Source organism: Topomyia yanbarensis, chromosome 1 (assembly GCF_030247195.1).
Source record: "Topomyia yanbarensis strain Yona2022 chromosome 1, ASM3024719v1, whole genome shotgun sequence".
In the NCBI taxonomy this organism is placed as follows: domain Eukaryota; kingdom Metazoa; phylum Arthropoda; class Insecta; order Diptera; family Culicidae; genus Topomyia; species Topomyia yanbarensis.
In genome coordinates this window covers 216,751,953-216,765,759 of record NC_080670.1, presented here as the reverse complement: position 1 = coordinate 216,765,759, position 13,807 = coordinate 216,751,953, and the positions used below count along the sequence as shown (strand labels likewise).

Genomic DNA, 13,807 nt, shown 5'->3' with positions numbered 1-13,807 from the left:
TGTTGATTTTGGTTTCGAGGAGATTGGTTGGTTTTTGTGAAGTACATTTATTATCTGATTTCATTTTCATATATATATTGAATACAATTAAAAAGATTTGGATCGCTAGTTGATAACAGTAGGGTCGGCCAATTTGTTTGCGTCTGAAGAATGTTCCGTAATCATTTGAGATTTACGAAAATGTAGAATATGTACAACTCATTTGACTTATTGAATAGTTTTGCTGTTGGATTGGTGGATTGGGAAAGAGTAGTTATTTATTATTATAGTTTGAAAAAATATATTCAGACTTTGATCAAGTAAAACATGAAAAAATTTCTCCTTTCTTCATCCACATAAAACAAAAATCCACGTAAAATATTTTTTAATATATGTGCACTGCACAAAACCTAAAATAAATTTGTTTAATTTGAACCGCGGGTTCGCTCCCGTCATACCTCTGTTAATTGGGCAAGGGACCAGAAATGGATAGTTCCTTTAGCTCTACCACCAAACGAAATACAATGGGTAATGAACTAAAATCAGATATCATACGACGATAAGAACCCCGGCGTTATCATAGCCCAGGGATAGCATAAGGGTTTGTGCATTGGGCCGGAGTCCCAAGGGTTGCAGGTTCGAATCATGTCTCTTGGGGGAATTTTGTCACAATTGCTTTCGTCAAACTCACCATTTCGATCTGTTTACCCCGTTGTAATCCACCAAAAAAGGCTTTGGTCAAGTCAAAAGGGTGTAACTAAAGGGTGTCCCACATAATATTGTATCACGGAAAAAACGCTGTAGAAAATAACCCATTGGGTGATTTCTCTTGAAAATTTGGGTAGAAGTAGTTTAGAGTGTATTGTTTACACTGTCAGTTTTTCGCAAATCGGAAAAAATGGCGTCCCCCGAAAACCAACGTCGTGAATTGATTATCGGAAAATCCTCAACTCTTTCATCGGGACATCGAAAAACAACTGGGAACAACGTCACTACCAAACTCTGAGCATCTACCGGAAGAAGAAATGCGGTCAGAATGTTCTATTAGTGATCAGGACCACAAACGTGTAGTGAAAGTGTTTAAGCGGAATCCCAATGCTTCGGTCAGGGATGTGACCTAAAAGTTGAATCTGTCCAAGTCTTTCGTTCAGAGAGCCAAGGAACTGTATACCTACAAATGACAGAATGCTTCAAATCGTGACGAACGGCAAAATACGGTACACCTAGATGCTGACGAACCCTCTTTGGCCCATCATGGATGATGCGACTTACGTCAATCCGGCCTTTCGGCAGCTTCCGCAGCTACTGTTCTTCATCGCCCAGCACAATGTTCCGGAGGAAGTAAGTAAGCAGAAACTTGCAAAGTTTGCCAATAAATACATGATTTGGCAAGCGATCTGTTCATGTGGCAAACGGAGTGTGCCGTTCGTGGCTACCGGGACTGTAAACCAGAAGTTCTACCTCAATGAGTGTTTACAGAAGCGTCTGCCACCTTCGTCGCAGCAACACGAGGGTCCTAGATCTTCTGGCCGGATCTAGCTTTGTACTACAGAAGAAACTGCAGCCAGATGTTGTACAGAAGCTAATGAGCGAGTGTAAAATCCATCATAAATTAGTCTTTGGTTCAAATGCTAATAAGATTCAGAAAACCCGAAACTGGACCAGAAAGTGGTATCTCGAATTAGGAAGAATAATTCAATGTCGATACGTGTTTTGGCCAATAAAGCGGTAGAGAACTTTGAAATAATCCAATGTATCAAGAAACAGTACAACCTGAAGACCTATAATGAGAGGAAAATTGCAGAACAAAAGAAAACCCATGCAGGTTCATAATGCTATGCTGCTGTCGTAAAGAGGATGCAAGAGAGGCGGACAGCAAGGAAACATTGTGTCAAAAGTTCAGGTATGGCAAGCAATATGTGTTTGTAGTTTAAAATGTACCATTTTCTACAATACCAGAACTATAAATCTATCGATTTGAGAGTCCACTGTTTGACCGGATTTATACAAAAAATACCACTTTATTATATATTTTATTAAAATAAAACTTTTGAAATAAAACAGTAAAAATGGCAATATTTGCCGTGACTTGTGCCAGTGATTCCGATTGAAATTTTAATAAAAGAGACAGCTTAAATTTCTTGTTTTTGCGTATATCTTTAAGTTCTGGTTGCGGCATTATCGGCAAGAAAATCACTTTTTGGACCACTCTAATGCTGGAGTTCAAAAAATGTTATGAGTCATTTGTTCGGAAGTTGATTATAAGTGTTCAAACAAAAATTCGAAAATTTGTTAAGTAGTAATATTAATTTCCCCTGGTCTTCACAATTCAAGTTCAATCTCGTATAATAAGGGATCAAACATTCGTTTGAATGAAATTTAATTTTTTATATGATTAGAAATAAAAATATGATGATAATTTATTTTCGATACAGACTGATACATACATAGTCTGTCGAATTTCGACTTTGGAGAACTTAATCGAAAGCAACCGTACGGACGAAACTCAGTGAAAGCCTACCAATTTGTGGCAGGAGTTTCTACGACTAAATACTAAAGATTAGTTCTGCAAATTTCGGAGTTGTCCTTCTCCAACCTAAAGGCAATCCTAAAAATGTCCGAGAAGTTTCAGTTACTTTCATCGAAAGTTTCATCAAGCTGCAAGTGCCAAATTAGGAAAAAAATATAACTCAGTTTGGTTTTACTATCTTGCGAGATGTTTTACGAACAGTCTGCTTTCTCATCTCGCACAGACCAGAAGCATAAATCATACCGCGTGTTAACAGCATACAAACGAACAAATTGTATCCGCGCCGCTCAACTACGTATACACTACAGAAACAGCAAAGTTCCGTTGCCCCCTACTGTGAGTGAAATGAGTCACAATCACAATTTATTTTCCGCAGACCCATCCTAGACCTACGTGGAATAGCTAATGAAGACTGCAAATGGAGTTTGTGCTTACGGAAGTGTCACACATACAACTGCATCAAACTCGTAATGTAGTACTTATAACATTCAATTGCCTCGTAGTGTAGACCAACGTGCAACACTACGTTGAATATGAAAATGGCAAAACCAAGATCCCTTTGCACGTGGACAACGATATGACGGAAATTCGCCTACACGATTTGACATCGCGCACTAGCTCAGGTTACTTTTTAATGGATGGGATTGGTTAGTATATCGAATACTTTGTACGCAGCTCACCTGATTTCGAAATCCGACCCCGCACATATGGTTAGAGATTTTTCTAACCCGAAAAATAAACGAATGACCCTAAAGTTAAAACCTCTATAATCGAAAAAACGATTACATTAAAAGATTCATGTCAAAATATGGAGCAACGGAATCCGTCACAGACAACACTCGGAAGATTGTTTTGCCTGGCATTTTCAATGGTGTTCGAGTGGTGAATGCGGCTGAACGAACCTAATCTTTCTTACCTGACGTTCGATGCCAAATAATCTCATGCACGTAACCTGGCAGACATGCTTGTGCCAGTGCTGTAAGCAGACAAGTAGAGAATTTTCAACTACTACAATCAACACTAATACCGAATAATTAAATAAATTGAAGTAGGCTATACCAGGCACTCGAAAACACAGAGCATCAAACAGCCAACAGTGAAAATCAAAGCTGCTCTAGGGACGACGACATGAACGAAACGGTACGTTCGTACTAGCAGCAAAGAATCCACACATGAAGCGGAGAGCAGTGCGCCCAGGATGGACGGCAACAATAATATTCGTTTTTTATTCTTGAATTGAAGTTCATATCTTGAAATGAAGTTATTTCCAAGAACGAGAACGACCTTGTGGTTTAAAACGTTCATAAATAAATAATAAAGTTCTCTGAACTACGGCTAAGTTCATGGAAAGTTCCACACATTTTTAGGAAGTCAGAAAACGTGCCTTTTGAGCCATTATATCATGATTCCTGATTGAGATACCTATACTGTTTCTATATTCCGCCGGACATTGGCTCGACATCGGTTCAATTCGTTCCAACATCGACCTGATCGGACATTCTGGGTGACCTACGTTAAAAAAATTTTCATTCGCCATGTCTTATTATTTCCTGGCATTCCCTTCTCAGAAAGCTTCTTACATTTCATGCAAGGAAGCATCTTACTTTGCATGTGGTCGTAGATTTTGTAAGAGTATATCTTACCGGTTTTGGAAATAGTTCAAAAATAATCAGTGATTTTGAGTGATTTGCCACTAGATACCATCTGGACTGTATCGAAAGCCCCAGGAGATTTTACGGCAATGGTCTATTTTGGAACCTGTATTTTCTTTATAGAACGATGAGAATCAAATTGTGTTTTTCAAGGATTAGAACACGAAAAATATTGTATAGATGACAGAATCAGACAACCTTCTTTGTTTCATGGTTTTTATGTCATTTGATTCACAAGCGATCTCCTACAATCCAGCAGAACTGCCTAACAGTAGACTAAACATCCTTCGAATTTAAATCATTTAGTTATAAAAATGACGCCTAAGCTAGATGAGCACCGAATCAGAGTTTTCGTCGCGCATCGAAAACCCGAGCTACTCACACGTCGAGTCAGCGTAATCGTCAAAAGTGGTAAACGAAACGGGGAAGGTACCAGACATTTGAAACTGTCAACGTTCGTAAAGAAATATCTGGTTTGGCAGGCTATCTGTATCTGTGGCTTGAAAAGCGACATTTTCATTACAACCGGGACCATCAAGCAGGAAATTCACCTGAAGGAGCTTCTAGGAAAGACGTCTGGTGCTTTTCCGGATGCAAAAAGATTGCTTCATACTGTTTAGGTTGGATGTGGCGGAAAAAGATCATTAAGTGTTAATGAAAATCCACACGCATTCTTGTTTAGCTAAATTTTGATCGTTAGATTTATCTAAATTTATCGGATATTTTTGAATTTTGTAGGATCTCTAATATTCCCGGAAGTCTGTAGGGTTTGGATTGAGTTCATCGAAATTCCCTGAACTTAGTAGACATTCTCCAAAAGCGTATAGACCACGGAACCTTGCTTTATGTTCTTGAATATCAACAGTCTAAATACCCGGAAAACGCATTAAGTCTGATGCCAAAAAGTAGAAGAATTTCCTTAAATTCTGTACGACTTTCTAGAGTCCGTAAGCTCGACGATTGTCCCTGAAGTTCATACAGTTCATTGAAGTTTAACGAAATTTTTTCGAATTTGTTGGTGTAGAATCGATCGGAACTTTGTGGAAATTATCAGATTTTAAGATTCTCTAAAGTTTGGAGGACTGTTCAAACTATTATGATGTCCCAAAGCTTGCAGAATTTGAGTGATTTGATACAAGCATGACTTTTACAACAACAAAAAATCGATTCGAATAATTGAAATATTACATGACATAATTAAATGTAGACGATTTTTTTCTTATTTATTTCCCGAATCCCGCAAAATTGAAAACCTTTTGCGAAAAGTCGCTCTACTCGAAACATGAACGATGAAAATGGAAATCTAATCAGTGGAAAGTTCCGGGTTCTGGTCAATCACACAATAGTAACTACTAATCGTATCGTCATCATGCCCATGCTAAATCCTATTTAAGTGAATTCCAACAAAATCGGCGAACCGTAAAATATGAATCTACAAAATACTGTTCTAGAATAATGAAACAAGCGTTGAGACAATCGGCCTTATTCTGCATTACGACGCTATGTTGAATATTTCTAATTGTTAGCTCAGAGGTCCCACAAGTAAACAACTTGAGCCCTTTGATGTTCTTCACTTTCTTGTTTAATTCAGCATTGTTTTAAAATGAGGAATTTTTCAAATATGAAACAAAATCCGTTCCAATTCACCAGCAAAATTATTCCCAAAAGTCATCAAAACCATGAAAAAAACACAAACATATTGGCATACCCTGTTTCTTCGTCCATTTTTTGTTGCTTACGCATCAATAGGTCACAGTTAGGTTACAGTCAGCGGTGTTGATTTTTTTATCTGTTTAAAGTTAAGAAATTCCTATACAAACTACAACGTGTATCTACTCTACTAAGAACTACGACAGCTGCTGCTACTACTACTACTACACACTCATCTCTAGGTCTGCTTGGGTAGCACTTTGGGTACCAGCGAACCGAACGCCGCCAACGGATGACCGTGATGGTGTGCCAGCGGTGGTAGTAACAATCCTGGTGTCTCCGTCGACGTAGTCGTCGTCGTCGTCACTGTCCTCCGTTTCTTTTCCAGCAGCTGTTCGTACTGCGAGCTGGATGAGGAGCTCGCATCATCTGGTTTCAGCAGGGATTCTACATCGAACTGACGCTTACGGGAGAAACTTTCCATCGCACCCTTAATGATGGCCACCTGATGCTGTTCGATGGCCGATGGATAGGCGCAAACGGCGGCCGCTGCAACGGCGGCTTGCGCTAGTGGTTCCGTTGCCGTTGGCATGTAGGCTCCAGCCTGGTTCAACACCGGAGACGACGGTATCGCAGGGAAAAATTGTCTTGGTGAGCTGTTGTCGAAAATATCGTCGTCCGAGGTGAGTCCCATGTGGCGTCGGACTTTGCGTTGAGCTTTTCTCCGACGGAAATCTCCCTTCAGAAAGTCTTCTACGTTTGCCGGATGAACGGCCCAGTAGTGGCCCTTGCCGTGAGCGGATCGACCGGCTTTGATAAAACAATCGTTCAACGATAGATTGTGTCGAATGGAATTTCGCCAACCGGGACCACGACTCCGAAAGTAACTATAGTTGTCCAGTATGTGCTGATAGATGTCCGATAGGACTAGTTTTCGCTCCGGTGAGCTTAGAATAGCTATCGCAATCAGCCCGATGTAGCTGTATTGTGGTTTTGGAGCTGATGACAGTTTACTAGCGTCGGCTAGTAAAGCATTTGGTACAACGTCCGCCGGATTGCTGGCATACACGGATGGTTTGAAAAATCGGGACAGCGTCCTCGGATCCGTCACTATATTTCCATAGTTAAAAAACTGGTTAGTTCGAAACCGTTCCACCATAGCATAGTTATACAGCTGCAAACTGTATTGGTCGAATTGCACTAAATCTGCACAATTTAACATGTTTCTGAATCTTCCGTTTTCCTCCACTGTCACTGATTACTTTGATACGTTTGCTTAAAATTGGCTATCACCGCACCACTTATTCAGCCTTCGCTGGGCAGATGATGATCACAGCAGGCCAATGCAACACCGACGCGCGCGCTATATTCCGAGTAATTAAAACTCTATTGGCTTCTTCACACCGAACAACAATCTGGGTATCGAGAGCATCCGTCGAGAGCGCACTTCTGGTCGGAAGAAAATCAAACATGTACTGACTCCCGAACTCCAGCCAAGCAGCAGTCGAGTCGCGTATAAACACATTCCAAACAACGACCAGACGTTCGATACCCCTCCGTCTGTGCGGTGTGTTGCTGAGCGACGACGGCGGGGGGAGTAAAGATTTATATAAATATTTGCGCAAACAAGGCAAGCACCAATCGGAACGCTTGAAGCAGCTTGCAGGCCACTCCCCCCGGATGGGTAGCGGTGCGCCGATTGGCCGAGGCAGCCAATCAGACACAGTTAGGCTGCATCGTAGCAGGCTGCGGACGTATGAATGAGCGAACGGGTGGAAGGGTGACAAGGCAAGGCGAGTCGAGTCGAGTCGAAGCACGCAAACAACAGAAGCATGATTTATGTTTTGCGATCTGTACTCTCTGCTTGTTTTGTGTATATACACAACAACCAAGCTTCCACCCAAAGCAAGCACAAACAACCCTCCTAAAAACGACGGCAGTGTTTCGGGTGTGTTTTTCTGTGTGTTTTCGGTTGAAAACAGGGCTGCTTTGGGAACGCGCAGGTAGGAAGAGGAGGAGGAGCAGAAGGACGAAGAGCACGAACGCGATGCGATGTGTGGTGCCAAAACGTGATAAATTATTTTAAAACACCTCCATCCCTCATCGTGGCGGGTACGACAAAAGGGTGGCAGTGTTGTCAGGAAGTTTGTTCGGGTGATGGTTTTTAGTGGCGAGAGGAATAGTGAAGTTGGATATTTTTGAAAATGCTTTTATTTTGCTAACGCTGTAGGTTTCAGCTGAAATTATTTTATATTTTATTTTTGCCTTTGGTTTCAACAATTTTGCTAAGTTAGTGAGAACTGTTTACTGGAATATGAGGGAAATTATGGTGTTCACATTTTCTCTTTCTCGACTTGTTTAAATAATTTATGGTTACAGTATTTGCTTTCAGGTCAGTACCCTCTCCAAGAAATTCGACTAGCTATATAAGCGAACGACAAAAAGTCAGCATGCAAGATATGGCATCGCAAAACCCTTTTAACTGTTTTAGAGCGTAAAAGTCGACTTTAAACTTCAGGCGTAAATTTCGGTTAAAAAATCTAAATCATTAGAAACCGGACAAAACCCGTTTTTAACATATTGTTTCAACCGGTTTTAATACTGAATATTTATCCCTACCGATTTTTCGGAAGTTGTTTGCTTCTTCACTCATTCAGTCCAGTCATTCAATTATTTTCGGTTCAAATTTTACTTCAATTATAAACTGAATTTTCTTTGGAATTATCAGCAATCCTTAGGTCATCGATTACATCGTTCACTTATTCTTGAAAATGTAAAAGATCCTAACTTCTGCCTTAAATTGAATGCTTATGTTCTACCATAGACCATGCTGTAGACTTGGGTGCAACGCCAAACTCCTACTTAGCAGAAGGCAAAGGATTCTTCACATTTCCTTTCGATCATGTCCATGTGAGCCTGCCTAGTCCTAGTTTTCCATTCTAAGTTTATAACTGATTCGCTCTCGAATACCTATCCGTCTTTCAATTTCATTGCTTTCGTTTCTCTTAGTCTCAAATTTGCCGAAAATAGCCAACAAAATCGATACAGCATAATTCAAAATTTGAAATAATGCATGCAGAAAAATAATTTCAACAATTCAACAACTATCGAGGGATAACGACATTAATGCCGTTTACTATGTACTCTCTTGTGTTCTGTTTAGCAGATTACTCCCGTTGCAGAAATCTTTTGTTGGCGAATGGCAAGGCCTGTTTCGAGGCGGACGATCCACGACGGGCAAATGTTTACCCTGTGACAACTTCTGGATAAATTCCAGGAATACAACTTGTGGACTCACCATCTGTTTGTGGATTACAAGGCGGCGAACGATCTAGTGTAACAAAACGAACTATGGCAGAAAATACTTCAACAAGGCTTTTCGACACAACTCATCAGCAGAGTTAAAAATAATCGAAGCTCTTTGTTGACGGCTGAAAATGAACCTGATGCGACTCGCGGTGAATAGAAAAAATATTCATTCGAATATCCATGTTATTCATTCAGTTGAATATCGTACAATATATTCATTTCGCTATTTATCTAGGAAAATGTTTTCAAATGCCAATGAAGCATATGAAACAACAATCATCATCGCTTACATTGTGCCAGGGCCTACTTTGATGCGTTTGATTCGTTGCTGCATGGGCGCTTAGTGTAATAATCGGAGACGAATGAAAATCTGCATGGATGAATGGGTGGTTTGTTCGTTTGACGTTTTCAGCTGCGGCACTGAATATTGAAAATGAATGCGGCTGAATATGATCAATTTTCATTCAATAAATTTGAATATTTTTAACTCTGCTCATCAGTACGCAGAACACCAAGAGGGCCAAAAAAGCAGGAATGCTTACTATGACCGGATATATCTCAGCTGTTACGTAGTTGATTTTAAATTTCAATTCTATTGGTAGGTGTATCAAAATATATAGGCTTTCCATTTTAAATTATTTGTTAAAGATATGAAATTTCTGGACACTCAAATTTTTTTTTATTTATTGGAAAAGATTCTCCAGAAATTGTTGTGAGTATCAATTGCAACGGAGTGGTATATGACAATATGTAGGTCATCACACTAAATCAAAGTTCTTCAAACAAATGAAATTTCTGAATTTTAACTTAAGTGTAGAAACACTAGAATAATTGAAATTGGTTGTTAAATAGCTAAGATATGACTGTTTTATAAAAAGTATCACTTTTTTCAGTACTGACTTTCAGTTACAGTTTTTAGAGCTTCTTCGGATATGCAACTTCATTTTTCAATATTATATAACCCAAAGAAAATATTTGTTAAAAAGTGAAGAAAGATTTGAAATCGGCGAATAAACAGCTCAGATAAGTTAAACGCAGCGCTCCTGCTCCCTTTATTTTACTTTATTACCATAACTTATGGTGGACAACTCTGTTATCCTATTATGTAGTGCTCACAAAAGGTATACCTTTTCAAAGGTGAAGAAAAACTTAAACTGTAATAATTAGCTGCTGATATATGATCGGTCAAAGTAAGCGATCCCACTTTTTAGCCCCCCTTGGTAATCCGCATAACTTTTTATCCTCTTGATATTCCGAGTGTTAAGTGCAATCTCTAGATGAGAAGATCTAATGTGTAAAGGTTCGAAACCATAATCATGAGATCTCACATCCATAGTAACAATTGAGGTTTTTATGGTACTCTTGAAGGTCTTCTTAAAACTGAGATTGCACCTGTAGTGAGCTATAAAACCAGAATTGCTACTTGGGATGCTTCCTAGCCATGCGGATGACATCGATATCATTGGCGTTGATCGCAGAGCAGTGGGAGAAGCATTTGTGCCTTTTAAATAGAGGCTACGAGACTCGGTCTGACTATAAACTTTAACCAGCGAAATGTATGGTAGAGGGCGTATGATGATGGTTTCGAGGTAAAAATCGGTGCGAGGTTGTTGAAGAATTTATATCTTGCTGCATTAGTGGCATGTGATAACCATGTTGACTGCGAGGTAAAAATGTGTGTGTGTGTGTGTGTTGCGGCTGCGAATACAACTTTCTGCGGTTACCGTAATCAGCCTTAGTCCACAACCGCACACAAAACTTGCTCCATTCAAATCGCTGATACTCCCTGTTGCTCTGCATGTGCCTATAGTGGTTGGTACGGGTTAGTTATATTGCTACCGAAGACCATGTCAAAAAATACCTCGCTAGGCGTATATTATTTAATTTTATTACGGTTAAACCCCAAATAAATAATACAATACAATACAATTTTATTGTATTTAAAAGAGACTTGTTTTTAAACGAGTTGAAAAAACTGCGTGAAGTAGCATCACTTGGTTCTTTCCGCATAAATGACGTTTATTACTTATCTGAAAATATCGATTCTAGAAGTTTTACAATAGTAAGAAAAATAAATGTTTGGAGTATATATTTATTTACAGCGCTAAATCGACATTTACATGGTACATTCGAATAATCCGGGATAGTTCAGACTTGAATGGCCGCATTCTCGTGACAATATCCCATTCCAATCGTTCTAAACCCTCTACGCAAGAAGCTAGATGATTTCGCCAATTCTTCGTTTTACCTTTTGTTTCACTTTTGGGCAATACTGAAGCGACTGGAATAATATTTTGAAAATATTTGAACGCTTTTTTGTGTAGTGTTTATTCGACCAGCTTGGGAAGTAACCCATAGGGTATTTAATGTTTGTGGGAAATACGCATGGTCTAGCTAGAGAGGAATGCCTCGCCTCAGTCCCAATGGGAGCCGCCTTCGCTGGAAAAAGTCAGATATAAACATTCTTTGGGATTAAGACATAAATATAGGATTAATTAATAGGGTGACAAACAATACATTGCACAAACCAAAACCGTTATCGACGTTGGTAATTAAAAAGCGTTTGGGAAGAAATAATTGTAATTGGTAGGTATAGTCGAAAACTACAGGTTGAGCAGGAATAAAGCTTCACCTTTCAAGCAAAAAAGGCATCTTTTCCATCAACAGATTTCAAACATCCAAATGATACATTGCAACAGTTATTACTAGAATGAATATTAGCAATTTAGTATTGAAATCTGTAAACCAGCTCTAGGACTACAGCTAACAAGACAAGACACTTAAAACCGATTTTTTGAGCAGACACATACGACGAAGGCTCATTATAGCTCATTGTTTCTAGCGGTAAGAAAGCGAATAAAATTGGAGATAGAATCGAATACCTCAACGATAAATGTCGAAGTCCAGAATAACGGATGTTCAATAAAAATGAGAACCTTTTCAGTTATGTAGTTAAAAAACAAAAAAAAAATCAGCGAATTCAGTACTTTTTTTATCAAAAACAATGTTTATTCTTCAAAAAAAACGTCAATGAATATTGGAGAAGGGGCCCTGGTCAGCCATACGACACAACTTAGTCGCGATGCTCTCACAAAAGCACTGACGTCCATCTGCCAGTTACAGTTCCAGATCCTGGTGGTCAACTGCTGCGTATCCTTGGCCTGCCAATTAGTTTTGTACACTATGGCACTGAAGGAACCGAAAAAATTCTCAATGGGACGGGGGATCGAGTTTTCTATCGACAGATGATGTCCTCCATCTTGAGGGCTCGGTAAATCAAGGTATGGAATCAGTGATATTTTCGGGCGGCGTCACGCAAACTCCGTCCTTGTTGTTGAACAATTTTTTCCACACTTCCTTCTTCTTCTTCTTCGTCATTATGCTCGTCGGACGGCCGCTACCGGCCTTCCACTTCACGCTCTGGGATGCCAGGATCCGGTAAACTGTACTCAGGGGCATGTTTTCGTCTCGAAACTTTTTTTCCACGATGACCATGCGTTTCGTAAAACCGTACAACACGCTCGCGGAGTGCTTGCTGTTTCGACGCCATCTCTTGAAAAGGTATTGAAATCATTCTCATTTTTTATTGAACACCCGTTAATCGGTCGGTATTGAAGCAAAACAGCAATAAAAACTATTTATTCGACGGAAAATCAAGCAATATTTGAGATTTTTTTTTGCAGACAAATGGAAAGGCATAGGAACAGTTTTTGATCTTTTATTCGTCATTTATCGATAATTAGGAAATCATTTTTTTCGAAAATTCAAAATGGCAATTTTAAAATGACGGATCTCGTCGGCCTCTGTGCGTGAAACATTGTCCTACTACGCCAAGTGCAGGGCCTCTCGTAGTTAACCGAAATGAGAAATTGACATAATTTATTAAAATAGATAAAATTTCCTATGACTTACACCTAAGCTGACCAACTCTGACTAAAAAATCCGTACACTATGTGAACGGTTTGCCTGAGCGTGGTGAAGTGAAATTTGTCTTTCTTTACTGTATTTTCGTTTAAAAGTTATAAATTAATCATTTTTCATGCCAATGTTAGGTATAAGTTATACAAAAATGTATATACTTAAACTATAAACAGCTTTTGGACAAAGGATCTCAAATATTGCTTTGATTTTCCGCCGAATCCAGTAGTAGGTACCCTTAAGGTAGGATCTAGGCAGCTCGGATGATTTATTGCGAAACGAACAAATTAGGTAGCCGTTGGGAAGCTTCGATCTGTTGAATGTATATCGTTTTGGCAATAAAGTGACCAAACAACAACGAGCGTATTCGAGTGTAGACGTATCGAACCACAATAAAGGGTTTTTAAATATTGTTTACTCAGAAAGTCTTTAGTGATTCGAAAAATACTACCAACTTGGACTTCAAAATAGTTTATGTGGTGTAGTGCTCGAAATCCATCTTAGAATCATGGGAAATTTTGGTTTCTTTGGTGAAACGGAATAGTTTAAAGTCATCTGCAAACAAAAGGTTTAAGTCGCTTAGGTACAGTAGAAATATTAGCGGTCTGAAGCTACCACCCTGGGGAACTGACAAAAAATGGAGTGTCGTGTAGTCTCCAAGGCGACAATCTCAAATCAGATTCAAGAAAATGCCAAACTGCTTAACCTAAGAGAACTATAAACTTGTTTTAAATTGTTAAAGAATCACATAAAGAAGAACTAAAACTGT

The 13,807-nt window shown here is 39.2% G+C and overlaps 1 protein-coding gene across 1 annotated transcript; it reads right to left on the bottom strand.

The window, feature by feature from the left end:
- On the bottom strand, positions 1-7,261 carry LOC131692953 (fork head domain-containing protein FD5). The gene has a single exon (XM_058980382.1). It carries the CDS (start codon positions 7,031-7,033, stop codon positions 6,050-6,052), a length of 984 nt encoding a protein of 327 aa, XP_058836365.1. The 5' UTR covers positions 7,034-7,261; the 3' UTR covers positions 1-6,049.
- Positions 7,262-13,807: the final 6,546 nt, after the last annotated feature.